This window comes from Spermophilus citellus (genome assembly GCF_964194105.1).
Source record: "Spermophilus citellus genome assembly, contig: SCAFFOLD_223, whole genome shotgun sequence".
NCBI classification, from domain to species: Eukaryota; Metazoa; Chordata; class Mammalia; order Rodentia; family Sciuridae; genus Spermophilus; species Spermophilus citellus.
The window spans coordinates 292,353-310,233 of NW_027672867.1; the positions used below are offsets into that span (position 1 = coordinate 292,353).

A 17,881-nucleotide genomic window follows, 5' to 3' on the forward strand; every position below is an offset into this window, starting at 1 on the left:
GAGGAATAATCTTTACTCTTGAGAAATTTCAATTTTATTTAAGTCTATAGATTAAGAAAAATGGATGTGCAGGTTTGACTTATACAAGGTAAACGTGGTTGAAGTTTTTCAGATAGAAGTCCCCATTGGGGACAGTGAAATTTCAAATAGTATATACGGAAGCCTAGATGAAGTCTATAGTTTAAAAAAAAACATATTGGCTAAATTATAAATATATTTTTCTTTACCCTTCACAAAATTTATTATGCCACATCATAAACCTCATATCTAAAATCCTGTAGAAACTTTCTAAATATGTGGCACTATAAGCAGTATCTTTTGGCACATGCGTATAATCCTAGCAGTTTGGGAGGCTGAGGCAGGAGGATCACAGGTTCAAAGCCAGACTTAGCAATTGGTCTCTAAGTAAAATTTTTAAAAGGGCTGGGAATGTTGCTCAGTAATTAAGCTTCCCTGTGTTCAATCCCTGGTACCAAAAAGAAACAAAGAAAATTTGTCTTTTCTAGGAATCATTGTTCAATGCAGGGTTATGAGATTTTTACATGTTTTCTGCCAAGAATCTTGTAGTCCCAATTCTCATATTTACACTTTTCTTCCACTTAAAATTAATTGTGTAACGTGTGAGATAGTGTTTGAGATCATGTTCCAAGTTTTATATGGATAGTTGTTCCAGATGATTTGAAAACATTTTTCTTATAATGTCTTGGCATTCTCCTTGAAAAATAATCGACCATAAATATAAGGATCTATTTCTAAATTATATTTCATTTACTTATTTCTTTTTGCAGTAATGAATTTGAATCTAGGAACACTCTACCACTGAGATTTATCCCCAGTTCATTATTTCTTTGGTTTTGAGACAATATCTTGCTATATTCCCAAGGGTGACCTCAAATTGTCAATTCTCCTTCCTCAGTCCCCTGAGTTGCTGGTACTATAGGCATCCACAACCATGCCTGGAATATTATTCCATTTAATCATTTTGTAAGTGTGACTCAGTACTGATTACAGTAACATTTTCAAAATAGCTTTGATGAAGATGTACTATATATACACAATAAAGGGTCTCTGCATGGTATTTTAACATATATGCCACATCCACTGATGAAATCCCTTTCTCATTTCCCACCTTCACTCTTTAACCTTTAAAAATCAGCAACCTAAATTCAGGTTTAGCCTCCCCCACATGAGGGACAGCATGCAGTGTTTGTATTTATGTGTCTGGTTTTGTTTCATTTTACCACCCTGCCCTCCAATTTTACCCAATTGGTTGCAGGTGGCAGGATTTGATTTTTATGGATGTATGCATACATATATGCCATATTTTCTTTATCCATCTGCCCCAGAATTCCTAGGTGATTCTATATATTTTCAACTGGAATGTGCCTCAATAAACATGGGCATCCAGGTATCAGATGAAGGTTTCATTCTTGTTCATTACATACTCCCAAGTGGGATAACTGAATCACAAGGTAATTCTATTTTAGTATTATTTAGTTGAGATATAAAAGACTTAACCAAAGCCTCATGTGCTTGGCAAACATTTGACCATTAGACTACATCACAGTGCCTTATTTTTTATTATTATTATTATTATTATTATTATTATTATTATTATTTATTTATTTTGAGGGAGCATTACATTAAGTTTCCTATCCTTGCAGCAAATTCAGGATCCTCCTCCTGTGGTCTCCCAAGTTGCCTACTTTACAGGCATTTATCACCATTCCTGGCCTTCAGCATATTTCTTTTTTATTGGAGACAGGGTTTTGCACTGTTTGAACTTGAACTTGCACAAGCTGGCCTTAAACTTGTAATCCTCCTTCTTTAGCTTCTTAAATATATGGGATTAGTCATGTGCCATGATCCCAGCTATTGTTAGTTTTCTGAGTAATATGCAGTTTTTCATATCAGCTACCCAATTTACTTGCACACACCCGTGCCTATGTGTTGATTTTTATCTACATCCACATCGTGTTTGTCACTTTGCTAATTTATCCATTCTTACTGGGATGTGATGATACCTCATGTATTTTTTTTTCTTGTGATGCTGGGGACTGAACCCAGGGCCTTGCACGTGCAAGGCAAGCACTCTACCTACTGAGTTATTTCCCCAGTCTTCCTCATTGTATTTTTTATTTGCATTTTCCTGAAGGCTACTTATATTGAATATTTTTCTTCATGTTTGCTGGAACTTTTTGTTTCTTTTTAAAAAACTGTCTACTTCATTTGGCCACTTGAATGGCATTACTTAGTTTTTGATTGTTTGTTTGGTGTTATGATTTTTTTTGTTCTTTATATATTCTAAATATGAAGATTGTATCAAACACATACTGGGCAAAGATTTTCTCCCATTTTATAAGGATTCCCTTCCCCCTTTTTTTCTTTGCTGTTCGTCAACTTTTTAGTTTAATGGAATTTTTAATTTTTACTTTTTTGTGATTTCAAAATTCTGTACAAAACATTTGCTGTCCTTATAAGAGTCTTAAATTGCTTTCCCTTGTTTATTTTGTAGTTTCACAGTCAGGTCTTTTACCACTTTTGAATTGATTTTGAACAGGGTGTGGAATAGGGATCCAGTTTCTTTGAGTACTGAAACTTTATAATAAGCTTTAAACTTGGGATGTATGAGTCTACCAATTTTGTTCTTTATATTTTTATTGAAAACAAACAAACAAAAAACTGTATTTGGTATTTGAGGTTGACTGAAATTCCATATTCACTTTAGGCTTATTATTACATCTTTTTCAAAAATGGCATGTGGGAATCTTGTTAAGGTTTACATTGATATGTAAATCAATTTGCATTTTACCATTTCAGCAACATTAATCTTATCAATAAATAGTCAATGCCTATTTATTCTTTTAAACATTTTCTATAGTATTTTCTGCTTACAAGACATATTTGTTTGTTAATTTTTTGCTCTGTATTTAATATTTGATACTACCATAAATGGAATTTTTTAAAGTAATTTTGCTTTTAGTATTTATTGTTCAGCTACAAAAATTGTATTGATTGGTGCTATATCCTGCAAAAATGCTGAACTTATTTTATTTAAATCATTCTTTTGTAGAGACCTTAGTATTTAATTCACACAAAGCTATCTATCTGTTTTTAGAGTTAGATATAGCTTGATAGTTTCACTTCACATTTCTAATATGGAATTTTGTTGTTGTTGGGTACCAGGGATTGAACTCCAGGGCCCTTGACTCCCGAGCCACATCCCCAGCCCTATTTTGTATTTTATTTAGAGACAGGGTCTCACTGAGTTGGTCAGCACCTTGGTTTTGCTGAGGCAGGCTTTGAACTCATGATCTTCCTGCCTCAGCCTCCCAAGTCACTGGGATACAGGTTTACCCCAACCATGCTCAGCTCTGATATGGATATTACTATTGTGTTTTTTTTTACTGATTCAATCTCTTATTAAGTCTTTTGAGATTTTCTATGTCTAAGTCAGTTTTGATGGATGTTATGTAAAAATTTGTTCACATTCAGTTGTTCTTAATATGCCCTTAAATTTTTCTAATTTTTTTTTTGTGTAGTCTGTTTTTGTGGTCTCACTTTTTTTTTTTAATATTTATTAACTTGAGTACTCTCTCTCTCTCTTTTTGCTTGGTTAATTGAACAATCAATTTTGTAAATCTTTTGAACAATCAAGTTTGTTTTCTTAATTCTTTTGTCTATTTGTTTTATGTTTCCTCTATTCTTTATTAAAATTTATCCTCTGTGCAATTTGATTACAGCTTGCTTCTCTTTGTCTAGTACTATGTAAATTTAGGTTTTTGTTTGGGCAGTTTTTCTTTTAAAATGTAGGCCTTTGTGGTTATGAATTTTCTTCTGAGGTTTACTTTAGCTGCATCTCATCAGTTTTGGCATGGTTACTTTCATTTTCGTGTTTGATTTTCACTTTTATCCATTTAAACTAGTTTCTATTTTTTTTCTTTTTCTTCTTCCTAAAGAGTTCACTGTCTAATTGCTACATGTTTTTTAAATTTTTAAATTTTCTGTTTTATTAACTATAGTTCATTGTATTTACAAAAGATACTTGTCCTAAATTCAGTGCTTTAAAATTCATTGACATTTTTATAGCTTTAAAATGGCAAGTTCTGCATAATGTTTCCTACACACTGGAGTAAAATGTGCACATTTTACTGCAGCCACAATGTTTGTGGCCACGTTAGCTCTGTTGAGCTGTCCAGTAAATGGGTTCCAGGGAGAAACAAATTGGACATATTTCCAGACCCACCTTTGGTACACCCAGTGGTGTGGACCGGAGAATCCATCCCAGATTTTATGAATGATACTCATGTACTGTGTGGTTTTACAGATAACTTGGATTACACCCAACCCCATGACTGGATTTAGTTATACTGATTACAGTGGACAACTACGTATATATTGGTCCCATGATAAGCATGCTGGGTATCTAGGGGTATCTTCTGAAGAAAATACAGCATATTGGGCATCTAGACCAGCCAATCGTACTGGACCCTGGGACTGTAAGCAATATGTCCAAACAGTTATTAAAATGGGACTTTCTCATAAAAAGCTAGTCATTGTCACAGAACGTCTGCCAATACCTTACTGTCCTAATCATTCTGCAATAGAATTTGGCACCTTTCCTAAATGGATAGACTGTGCAGATGTCTTGCCAGTACAACAAAAAGGTTCTAGAAATAGTGGATTTATTTTAGGCTGGTCTCCAAGACTTGACAAAATCAAGCACATAAGGATGTCATGATTCCTGGAGGTTTTGTTGGTAATATCCAGATCTTCAGTGAATGCAGTATCAAAAAAGATGTTTGGTGCTTAATTGCAGCCTCAGATTTCCTATATTACACTGTCAACCGTATGCCTGACTTTGTAGGCAGGGAGTGTAAAGAGGGTTCCTGGTATGGCCTGCCAGCTGTGTTCAATCTCCTTATGTTTTAATTACTGGAAATGTGAGAGTTAAAAGAAAGAATGATAAATATCTTGTATCCTATAAAAAGTGCAATTTACCTAATTGCATCACTGGATATAACAGAGGGGAAAGGAACATTAATCCTTCACCAGTCTTCCTTCGTCTTACTACCAGTCAACATCTTAGAGCCATGGCATGCTGATGCTGGCGTTGAGGTTTTACAATAGATGCATGCTCAGGTGGCCAGACTTAAGCGAGCTCTTGGACTAATAATTCTTGGTTATAATTTGTATAATTTAATTTAATTCATCACTTCTATGGTTACAGCCTCAGTGACTATATCTCAGAACATTCAACATCAAATTTTCTTAATAATTTGCTCAAAACACTTCCAAAATACTACCTATATGTCTTTGGTTCAAAAAGCCCTCAATAATCATAAATATTAATGAAAATATAAAAACTAAATTGAATGCCTTAGAAACTACTGTCATAAATATTGGTAATGAGCTTTCTGCTCTGCACTTTAAGGAAAGGCTTAAATTCCATCTGATTATGAAGATCTGTGTTACTACAGCCAAATATAAGCCTTCCTAATGGGATGGGAAAAGTTTAAATCATCTAATGGGTATTTGGTATAGCAAATAATAATAGCCTGGATCTTATGGAGTTACAACACAACATCCAGGATATTAAAAAAGCAAAATTGAGCTTATGGATCCTACCTCTCAAACTGGAAATACTTCAAGAATGGAATGGCTTTAACCCTGGAAACACGCTGAAACACTCTGCATGGTATATTATTGGAATGAGGTGTTTGCTCCTAGTTCTTTTTTGTATTGTGATAATAGGTTGTCACACTATCAGAAAAAAAATCCAGGAACTTGAAATAACAGCTCATCATTTTCTTTTGCAGAGTAAAAAGGGGGAATATGCAGGGTGCCACCCATGAATTACTTGATGGTCTTCTCTGGGTATGGAGCCATGGAGAATTAGGTCTTACCTTGGGAACTATCCACATCCCCCCAGAGTGCACTAGATTGCCCAAAGCACATGACCCTCTTGTAGCTCCAGAGTTGGGCATAACCCATTGGGAACTGCAAAGCCCACCTTCTACCTTACTTGGCAAAGAACATTCTATGGAAAACCTTTGATATTCCCTGATATAAATAAAGCAAACAGGGGCTCCACTTTGCTCTTTTGAGTGTGGAAGCTTCCTCGCTAAGATCAGCTAGCCCACCCCATCCCCGCTTTTAAAATTACTTTCTGTATCCTGTGGGTTATTCCCCTGGCTTTACCTTTCTTAGCTTTTAGTTTGCAGCCAGACCATTCCACCAAGGGGAACTCTATTTATACCACCTGCAGTTTTGAATTCATGATCCTCTTGCCTCAGCTTCCCGAGTCACTGAACTACTGTGGTGGGCTCTTGATTGCTATTTTTATATTTTTTTATATTTATTTTTATTCTCATCATGTCTTTGTCTTGGAATCTAAAGTGAATCTGATGTATTCAGCAGAATAATTTTATTTGGTTCCAGGTTTTATGCCCAAGTGTGTAACACTGGGCTACATTCCCAGCCAATTTTTAATATTATTATATTTTATTTTCAGACACTGTTACACTAAGTTGCTGAAGCCAGCATCTAACTTGTGATACCCCAGCCTCAGTCTCACAAGTAGGTTAGCGACAGCATTGCACCACTGTGCCCAGATGATGATGAGTTAGACAGGCTCTCCATAAGTCATCAAATTTGCCCTCAAACTTGCAATCCTCTTACCTCAGCCTCCTGAGTTTCTAGAGTCACAGATGTGTGCTGCATGCCCAACTTGATCAATATGTTTTCTAAAATTGGAACAAATTGGATCTATATGCAGTAATAGTAATGAAAAAAGTAATAGTAATGAACCAAATGCTTCTTCTCTGTTGCCACTTGTTTTCTACTTATATGTTTTTGGTTCATCAATTTTTCCGTTATTGCCTATTAATGACTCATTTTTCTTCTGTACCATTTTTATTTTATTTTCTTCTTTTGGCACATGGTTTAGTTTTTCCTTAGTGATTGTGCAGGGAACTCTAACATCTTAAATTTATGACAATCAGTTTTTATGCATGACAAATTAGCTTCAATAGTATAGGTAATTTTTGCTGTTCTTACAGATTTGTCCCTCAGAATTGGTTTCTATCTTTGTTATAGACTATAACTTCATGCATTGTGTGTCTTCTATGGCTTGGATATCATTTGTCCACAAACAAGCTTAGGTTTTGGATACTTGATCCTCCTTATGGTAGCACTGAGGCAGGGGAACCTTAAAAATGTGCTGTCTACTGGGTGTTAATTCAGTCATTGGGGACACCACCCTCAGGTGGAATGGACACTAGTCCCTTGGAATAAGTTTCTGAGAAAATGAGTTTGTATGAAAACTCAAGACTGCCCCTCTCTGCTCTGTGGCTTGTATTGGTCCATATGATTTTCCCTCTTCCACTTGTCCCCACTTTGATGACAGCCACCATGCTGGAATAGAGCAAAGTGGGTACTCACCAGAAGCCAAGTGGATGGCATGCCTTTATCTTGGACTCTAAAATTCTGACCTAAATGACTTTTTATTCACAAACTACTCATCCTTAAGTATTTCCTGATAGCAATGAAAATGGAGTCTTGTAATCATTCAACATCAATGTTTGTTTGGTTCTAAGTGTTATTTTTATGTTGTGTTATTTTTTGTGTTCTAAGTGTTACTTTTACACTCATTTATTCTTAATTTTTTTTAATTTTATCTTTTTAAATACATGACAGTGGAATGCATTGCAATTCTTAGTACACATATGGAGTACAATTTTTTACACTTATATTTTTAAAACACATAGAAAAGAGTTAGAAACTAAATACTCCATGACACTAGCTACCATATTGAGCTACTGAGCTATATCTACCACTATTTCTCATTTTATGTTGGCTCAAGGTTCTGTCTTTTTTCATTTCCTTTATCCTTGATGGCTCTATTGGCATTTCTGGAAGAGTTGTTTACTCACTGCAAACCTTTACTTGTACAAATCTCCCCTTATCTTTTGAAGCACAGTATTGCAAGATATAAAATTATTGATTGTTTATAAAAACAAGTTCCATCATGTTGTCCCACTGCCTTCCAGCTTCTTAGATTCTCTAGGGAAACCCACTAATGCTATCTTGTACCTGAACAACTGTTTCTCTCTGACCACTCACGAGATTGCCTCTTGGTATTTGTTTTACAGAAATTGGACTATCATAGTTCCACTTATCTATGGTATCCCTTTCTGTAAGCTATAGACAATTCCAGAATGAGCAACTCATGAGTTTTAAATTGCAAAGTGTTCTGAGGAGCATGATGCAATCTCACCCCGCCCCACCCCAGCACTCCAGGGGCAGGAGCCTCTGCCTTCTCCAGCAGTTTCACAGTTGATATACTGTTTTTGGATACCTTCCTGTTAGTTTCTAGTTGCCATCTTTGTTGAGAGACTGACTGTCATGACAGTTCTCCACTTGTGTAGAAGAGAACATCTCTCCAATTACTCATGCACCACATTCTGTTTGTGCCCATGTTGTATGTTAGCACTTGGAACCTGAGAATAGAAGACACACCTTGACCCTCTCCTAATGGAAAACATGATTTCCCATGAGATTCTGATCCAAGAAGTTGAGATGTGTTTAATAAGTTTAGAACGAACCCCTTTCACAAATAACCCCAAGAAAAAGTGCCAGTGACTAGGAAATCAATTCTACTTCGTTGCAATGCTAAAATGTCCCACCAGGAAGGAAGTTGAACCTCGTTTCCATAGTATATGGTTGTATGCCAAAGTGTCCTTTAAGAATGGCTCATGTGTCAACAAGGCAGTCTGGTGTATGCTTAACGCCCAGGATTGAACCTAATTTCATCTGACAACACAAGGTAACCCCTCCCCCCAGTGCCACTATGATCTGAGGGATGAGGTATAAGTCCCTGGGCATAACAAGGAGCCGGTGGAGGTCCTTGTTCTCTCCAAAAGGAAAATGCTGTAGTAGTCATCCATGGAAGAATTTAAGCCTCATTCTCATACTATGTAATGTATGCAGAAGCACATATTTTTCGTGATCCTGGGCTAACATTTTGCAACCTCTACTGAATACTAGGCTGTGAGAGTTTGAAAGTTTCTTAGAAGGAATTTTAGTGGTCAGTTCTGCTCATTATTTATTTAATTATTTTTGGCACCAGGGATTGAATCCAGGGCTGCTTAACCACTGAGGCCCATCCCCAGCCCCCCCTTTTAAAAATATATACTTTATTTAGAGACAGGGTCTCACTGGGTTGCTTAGTGGTGATTAAGTTCTGAGGCTGACTTTGAACTCATAATCCTACTGCCTCCGCCTCCCAAGTTGCTGGGATCATGGGCATGCAATGTTCTGCCTGGCTGAGTTAATTTTCTTTAATGATAAAAATAATGATTGTTTCAATGATTAGGGTTGAAGTCAAGAAGTGAGAGAGAAGTTGTTTTTGATTTGTTTTTTTTTCCCCACCAGTTTAAGCAAGAGCCAGTAAGGGTCCGTACCAGTGCTGGATGAGAAGAGAGTTGCAGAAAAACTTCCATGTGAGTGATTGCAAGTAATAGAATAGATAGCTGACCAAGGACAAGGAGTCAAAGCCACTTCAAAGTTCTTGGTGACAAAATGTGAGAACCCAGATTTAAAAAAAATGTTTGTGGGAGGAGAAAAGTGAAGACTGATTTCAGCAGTGGAGATGTCTTGCAGTTTTCATTAATCATAGGTGGGTGACTTGTTCCAGGCCAGCAATCCCCAAAGCATTGCAAAGTGCATCAATTTATGTATACAGCTTGCAGACAGCCTGCTCACATCCTCCTATAATTTAAATGATCTCTGGGTTACTAGTACAATTTGCTACAGGGCTGGCGCTGGGGCTCAGTGGCAGAGCACTCACCTACCACTTGTGAGGCACTGGGTTTGATCCTCAGCAACACCTGGAAATAAATAAATAGAAAAAAGTTATTCTGTCCATCTACAACTAAAAATATTTTTTAAAAAAACTGCTACAAAGTAACCACTATGTAAGTAGCCATTATGCCATTGTCGTTACTTGGGAGAAAATCTGTACATTTACTTGGTACACGAGCAAGTCATGTTCACATCCTTCTCATCCACGAGGGTTTGAGACCTTGGGTGCAGAATCCATGCATATGGCCACAGGTATGGATGGGCAGATTGTCGAAAAAGGCTTAGAAATATGTTATAACAATTCCAATAACATCTGGACCAGAGAGAGAGAGGCAAGTAGAGGGTCAGAGATGACACCTGGGAAAGCAGGGGGTGACAGGTGGAGCCATGAGTGGCGAGGTGGCAAAGAGGACAGGCAGAACCTCTGGGGACACAGGGGCATGGACGGATGTTGAGACCTGGAAACACTGAATGCTTGGGGAGGCAGACAGAGAAAAAAGATGTCACCATTAATAAAATAAAAAATGGGGACAGAATAGATTTAGAAGCTCAGAAAGTTTTGACCTTCAAACTCCTCCTCCATTCCAGAAGATTGCATTCCCCTTTCTGAGCAGAATGCCCAGTGGGGTTATTTGTTTTGTTTTTGTTTTTATGTTTGTTTTAGAAAACTGATAAAATGTTCACTGGTTTTGAAAGATGATTTATGGCCCATGAATAAAAGTTTTCTTGAGTTTCTGGTCACACAATATTGGTCTCTACTTTTTTCCATTTTTGATGAATATCTAACACCTGGCCTACCAGTGGATACTAAATTTTATAAGCCAATAATTGTATTTTTAAAATGCAAAATTATTAGGGAACTCTATGGGGTGATACATAATTGGTTTTCAAAGATGCAGCTCATCCCTGCCTTGATCTATGTATCTATCTATCTATCTATATCTATCTATCTATCTATCTATCTATCTATCTATCTATCTATCTATCTATTTTCAGTGCTCGTGGTAGCTCTACCACTCAGCTACATACTGATAGAGACAGGTAGCATGCAGACGTGATTGATGGGATCATGGAGATCAGTGAGTCATTTTATAAACCTGCCCTCTGTGCAGACCCCCACTTTTCTTTTAGAAACGTAATTTACCTAGAGCCCTGCCTGGGTCACGTCCCTGTGCTAGATTCCATTCCTCAGCCAACAACCTGTCATTTATGTGAGCAATACAGGTATCTCTACCAGTGAGAACACAAATTACACTGGTGGGGACAAGTTCTGGGACACTTTCACAGACCAGATTCCAGAATTCAAGGAGATAGGATGATTGCACCTAACCATCAAATATGTAAGAACCATTCCAGACCAGCGTGGTCCAAAGTGACCTAGAGTTGTCCTGGATCTTTGGCATGCCAACTTCCTGTTCCTGTCACTAGTGTGCATCTGCTAACTACTATTTCAGACACATCCCTCACTCTATCTGGTATTAGTTTATTTAAAGACACAGGGAAGGGAAGGAAGGACACTCTCAAGCTGGAGTGTCCTTTCTGATAGTATGCTGTGCCCTATTTTCCTACTGGTCCCAGAAAAGGTCAAATTAGAACTTGTCAGTGCAGAGCAAGGTGACTAGAGAGTTGCATTTATATATTTAGAATATCATCTTAAACTTTTCATAGTAAGTTTTTTTTCTATTGATTTTAAAAAACTAAATGACAGCAGCATGCATTACAATTTTTATTACACATATACAGCACAATTATTCATACCTTTGTTTATATATAATGTATGTTGACACCAATTTGTGTCTTCATACATGTACTTTGGATAATGATGTCCATCACATTCCACCATCCTTGCTAATCCCCTGCCCCCTCCCGTTCCCTCCCACCCCTCTGCTCTATCTAGAATTCATCTATTCCTCCCATGCTTCCCCTCCATACCTCACTATAGTCAGTCTCCTTATATCAGAGAAAGTATTTGGAATTTGTTTTTAGGGATTGGCTAACTTCACTTAGTATTATCTTCTCCAATGCCATCCATTTACCTGCAAATGCCATGATTTTATTCTCTTTTGTTGCTGAGTAAAATTCCATTGTGTATATATAATGCATATTTTTTATCCATGCATCCACTAAAAGGCATCTAGGTTGGCTCCACAGTTTAGCTATTATGAATTGTGCTGCTATAAACATCAATGTGGCTGTGTCCCTGTAGTGTGCTGATTTTAAGTCCTTTGGGGTCAAATGGTGGTTCCATTCTCAGATTTCCCAGGAATCTCCATACTGCTTTCCATATTGGCTGCACCAATTTGCAGTCCCACCAGAAATGTATGAGTGTACCTTTTCTCCACATCCTCACCAGCACTTATTGTGTTTGTCTTCATAAGAGCTGCCATAATAAAGTTTTATTACAGTAAATTCACACACACACACACACACACACACACACACTGTTTCCTTTGGTGTCTCTGGACAAGACCATGTGGAGTAGAAACCTACAAATATGATGCAATCCTACTCCCAGTTAAGAAGTAGGACTTGGTCCATGGGCAGGCCTCTGGTATCACCCACAGCATCTCCCATAACCTTGAGGAGCAAATCGGGTGTGAGGCCTAGAGATGTCAGAGAAGCCTCACTGTTTCCTCCCTCCATCTTTCTAGTGATTTCTGGGCCAATAAACTTTGCCCTACTTTGATTATATTTTATGTATTATCTAAAATCATCTCTGGCTTTTTAAAAATTTTTATTTTTAAATCTGATCTTTATTTTTAAAAATAGTTTTTAGTTGGACAGTATACCTTTATTTTATATATTTCTTTTTAATGTGGTGCTGAGGATTGAACCCAGTGCCTCACAGGTGCTAGACAGATGCTCTGTCACTGAGCCAGAACCCCAGTCCCTTGTTTTTAATTTCAAATTTTGTGGGCATTCCTGCATTCTGGTGATTTATGAACCTTCTCCTTTGAGGTTCAGTGTAACTTTCTTCTTGGTATCCAGCATTTCTGCCCCAACCAGACATGTTCCTGGGTTCTTTATGACCTCAAGTTTTGCTAGAGTAATTATTGAAAGCAAATAGGGCAGTGTTTTCAGGAAGGAAGTCTTAAGAGAATGCTCGTTATTCGATTTCTATTTTTACTTATGTATTTAGCCATGGACTCATATGGTTTTTGTTGTTATCCTCAAATGTGGTCCACAAATCAGCAGATTTCAGAAACTTTTCATGTTGACAGTTATTTTCAAATGGTGGCATTCTGATTGAGGCCCATTCGACTGAGGGTAAACATTAAGATGCTTTTAAAGTGCTTATGAATTTTCCTGGCTAGAATACTGCAGAGGGTTTTGCCAGTTTTCTCGCCACTCTGCTTATCTCATTTGTGTCAAAAAACCTCTCAGATGCAAGGAATGCACCCCAGAGGGCAGCTCCTGCAGTTGGCCATCCATAGATCCCCACACCCACCAATTCAATTCTCCATCCCCCTTTAATTGCGTGTCAGGTGCTATTGGATTGTTAATTATTGGATAAAACCCAGTGTTTTATTCTCAAGAAGCCCAATGTCTAGCTTGTTAGTTTTGTATTTTTGTCATAACAAGACAAAAACCACTGGATTGGTTATTCACTTTTCCTTGCCTCTCAAGACAAATCTGAGCTTCATCTAGGGACCTATATCTATTGGCACTGGTAGCTTAGGAAAATTTCCAATTTTCTTCAAGAAAACTAACAAAAGAATAATTTCCCTCATGGGGGATGGAGGGGTTCTGGCCCCAAGGTGTCCCCAGCTCTTTCCTTCTTCTCACCCACATAATCACCTCATCATGGGCAAGACAACCATGTACTGCTCATCCCTGGAATCCTGGGCATGTGGCTTTACGTTGTCAGTCTTCCTTCTAGAGAAATGTTCCCATTTCACAAATGCAGCAAAACTGATCCCCCAAATACCTGGGCTGCTGTTACTGAGAAGCAAAAGAAAAAATACTGAAGATGGGGACTGGGGCTGGGGCTCAGCTGTAGAGCACTCCCGTAGCACGTGCGAGGCCCTGGGTTCCATCCTCAGCATCACAGAAAAATAAATGGATAGAATAAAGGTATTGGGTCCGACTCCAACTAGAAAAAAATATTTTAAAAAAATACTGAAATGGCAATGGATCTAGCACGTTGGGAAATGCAAATTAGAAGTGCATTGAGCTTCTCTTTCACTCCAGTCAGAATGGCAATTATCAAGAATACAGTAACAATAAATTGGTGAGGATGTGGGGGACAGGGAATGCTCACACCTTGTTGGAGAAACTGCATATTGGTGCAACCCCTCTGGAAAGCAGGATGGAGATTCCTCAAGAAACTAGGACTGGAAACACCTTCTGACTCAGTTATCCCACTCCTCAGCATAAAGAGCATAAAATCAGCATACTACAAGGACACAGCAACATCAATATTTATGGGAGAATAACTCACAATAACTAAGCTATGGAGCCAGCCTAAATGCCCATCAACAGATGAATAGATAAAGAAATTGTGGTGTGTATACATGGTGGAATATTACTCAGCTTTAAAAAAAGGATGACTTCATAACTTTGGCCAGTAAGTGAATGGATCTGGACATTATCATGGCTAAAGTAAAATAAGGCAATCCCCCAAAACCAAAGGTCACATGTTTTCCATGACATGCATTATCTATATCACAAGGAAGGTGGGGGGCAAGAAGAGAAGTTCTGTAGATGAGACAAAGGGGAGCAACAGGAAGGGAGGGGAGATAAGAACAGGAAAGACAGTAGCATGAAGTGACCATAATGTTTCTATTTAATTATATGAAAATACCTAAGTGAATCTACCCATCCTGCCCACTCACAAGAATGGGGTCCTAAGGAGAATAAGGTATATTTTATGTTTGGATAAGGTCACCACAATGATTTCTATGGCCATGTATAACTAAGGAGAAACAATATAATAGAAAAAGTTTTAAAAGTACTGAAAAGGACCATGGGTCCAAATTGATAGCATCCTAGCCGGATCAGGAATGTCTTTAGGTACATTCCAGAATTTTCTAAACTGCTCCCCAATTGGATGCTGCCAAAGGTGTTGGAGCCTGTGGGAATGTGGAGGTTCACGGCCCTGCATGAAGTACAAAGGACCCCCCCCCCGCATTCATCTGCAGGTGCAGAGGTCCCAGGGGGCAGGTAACCTCGAGGCCTCCACTGTTAACTAAGGCAGAGAGGATCAGGGTGCATTGAGTCTATGGAGTTATTTACCAAATTAGGAAAACCTGGAATTGGCTTTCCTGGACTCCCAATCAAATGCAAATTGTTTTTCCTTAAAGAGAGAGACTCTTGAGCCCCTCTTAAGGAGAAGTCTTCTCTGTATTATGTGACTTTTTGCACCACTGAACTGGTGGGACAAGACCAGAGCTCTCTTTGGAAACACATTGACTTCGTTTGCATCAAGACAAGCAGGTAGGGTCTGTCTTTTTTGTTCTTTTTTCTAGTCAAGTGTAGAGTATTCAGCTGATATTAAGGATGCACACCTGGGCAGGGGGTCTCTGGTTTTTGGAGGAGGCAGGATCCCATTGCCTGGGATACAGGGGGACTGGCGGGAACCAGGGAGAGCACCCAGGGTGGCCTTGATCTCTGCAAGGATGTTATCCTGTGGCCACCGAGGGTATTTCTCTCAAAAAGAAAGAAAGAAAAAAAAGTGGTATACGCCTGTCATTGCAGTGGCTGGGGAGGCTGAGGCAGGAGGATGGGGAATTCAATGACAGCCTCAGTAAAAGCAAGGTGCTAAGCAACTCAGTGAGACCCTGTCTCTAAACTTCAAGCTAGGGCTGGGGAAGGGGCTCATATGTCAAGTCCTCTGAATTCAACCCCCAGTGGCCAGAGAGTGACCCGGGTGCAGCTGGGGTTTACCCAGGTCTGTGCTCCTAGGGTCTCTTCTGTGCTGATCTCCTTACTCTGCCTCCAGCTCAATGTGGGCTCTAGATACAGAGTCAGCTCAGGTGCAGGAAAATCAGCTCTCATGCTGCCAAGCGGGTGGGAGCCTCCTCCAAGGAGCCTTCCAGGCCCCTCTTGAGCCTCCACCAGCGCAAGCCATGACCCACTGGGCAGTTCCCAAGGGGTGAAAGGGGACTTCTGCTTGTAGAATTTTGCACAGATAAACAGAGGACAAGTCAGCCTCCCTAGGACGCTCTGGGAGGTCTTATTATAGGAGGAGGCCCAGGTGGTGAAACTTTCAAGAAATGACTTCAATTTCCTAACATCAAAACCCAACAGAACTTAGAATTCTGGTCACCCTGACCCTAACCCAATGCCCAGACCTCAAAAGGAAAAGAAAAAAGAAAAAAAGCCATACCCAACCCTGCCATTCTGGCCTCCTCCTTGCCTGGAGCATTTATCACCCCACTGTCACTCAATAAGAAGGCACCTGTGTTTGGGTTTGGGGGGGGGAGCAGAGACTGACTGACGCCCTGTCCAATCAGAAGCCCCCGTGCTGAGCTCTGTCCAATCCTGAGCACAGCCAGCGAGCAGGGGGCGGGCCTCCGCGCTTGGGCTGAGATTTATTTCTCCGAGGTCCATGCTTCTAGGATTCCTGCAGTTGGAATCCAGGCTTCGCTCCGTGCCCGGGATCCCGCGTGGGCCTGCCATGCACGGGCTGAAGTTCTCCAGGGCAGTCTTGGCTGCTGGGCACCAGGAAATGGTGAGTGTGCAGTGGCATCTGGTGCCCAGACAGGGAGGCTCAGGAGGAAGATGGGGCAGGGAGGCTGTCTGGCCGGACACACTGTGGCAGGAACCCAGTTGGACAACCGCAATTCTGGCCGCTCTCTGCATCCGCAGGCCTGAGCCCCTCCGGGACAGCGCCCCTCAGTCCCCCTAGCCCCCCATGTGGGGAGCGTGACAGTGGCGGAGACCCCTCGCAGCCTCCCAATCCCCTGGGGGGCAGCCTCAGCCCCTGCTCCAGTCCTTATCTGGCAGGTGAGCGCTGCTGCCTGGCACCTTCCCGGGCTGTGGTGATTGACAGGTGGGACCACTAGAAGAATCCACTCTCCTAGCCCTGCGATGGCACACACCTGTCATCCCAGAGGCTGGGGAGCGGGGGAGAGGCTGTTGCAGGAAGATTGCGAGGTCAAGGCCAGCCTTGGCAACTTGGCGAGGCACTTAGAGACCAGCTAGATGAGACCCTGCCTCTAAATAAAATGCAAAATTCTTCAAACACTTTTTTCCTGTAGGAGGGGAGCTGCAGTGTACAGGGACCCTGCTTATTCCTGAGCTAGTTTTGTGGAGTTTATTTGTTTTGTGTTTTGGTAATTAACAGAAGAGTGCTTTACCACTCAGCTCTGACCCCGGAAGTTTTTAGTTTTTATTCTGAGCACAGGTCTAGCTACATTGCTGAGGGTGGCCTGGTTAGGGTTGGATTGATAATAACTTTTCCATTGCAATTAAGTGTATGATTATTACATCCACGTGGGTCTGTGGGTGGACTCTGTTGACGCCATGATTCCTTGATGATAATTGTAAGTTATTCCAAATTATACCAGGAGCCTCCTATTCTGGTATAATTTTGAAACATAATCCTACTCAGTATGTGCTTCTTTGGGATGCTGGAGTATAATCCAGTAGCACGCATGTCCTGCCCCCAAGCCCTACCAGTGCTCTGCGCCTCCAGTTCCCACACCTCCCTTCACGTTGGGTTGTCTTGTTCATCCACATCAAATCCTCTGCTGGAGATGGTTGCACTTATCTAGGCCTTTTCAGTGCAATTAACAATAAAAATGAAATTTACATACATGTGGAGTCATCCATGAAATTGCTGCATTGTGATTTTCTTGGTCCTCAAATCAGTGTATTAAGATAATTTTATAATATGCATTAGTGCCTGGTAATGATAGCTCCTGCTTTTGCTCTTAGAGTTCAGAATTCTTGTCTAATTTCATATCAATTTAGTCTTCCAGGAGAATTTTCAAACTTTTTGGTTTGTTCCCTTCTTCAATGAAAAGGAAATCATGGTGAAATTTTGATGGGTGTTGTCATAGATGAACCTGAG

At 39.8% G+C, this 17,881-nt stretch overlaps 1 protein-coding gene across 1 annotated transcript in view; it reads left to right on the forward strand.

Moving 5' to 3' along the window:
• Window positions 1-16,871, forward strand: part of LOC308640507 (uncharacterized protein) — a gene marked incomplete at both ends in the record, with an annotated part of 56,117 nt that extends 39,246 nt beyond the window's left edge. Inside the window, 2 exons of the mRNA XM_081312391.1 lie at window positions 16,436-16,537; window positions 16,675-16,871. Of these exons, the coding sequence (XP_081168517.1) occupies window positions 16,436-16,537; window positions 16,675-16,871 (299 nt within the window). The remainder of the gene's footprint in view (window positions 1-16,435; window positions 16,538-16,674) is intronic.
• Window positions 16,872-17,881: the final 1,010 nt, after the last annotated feature.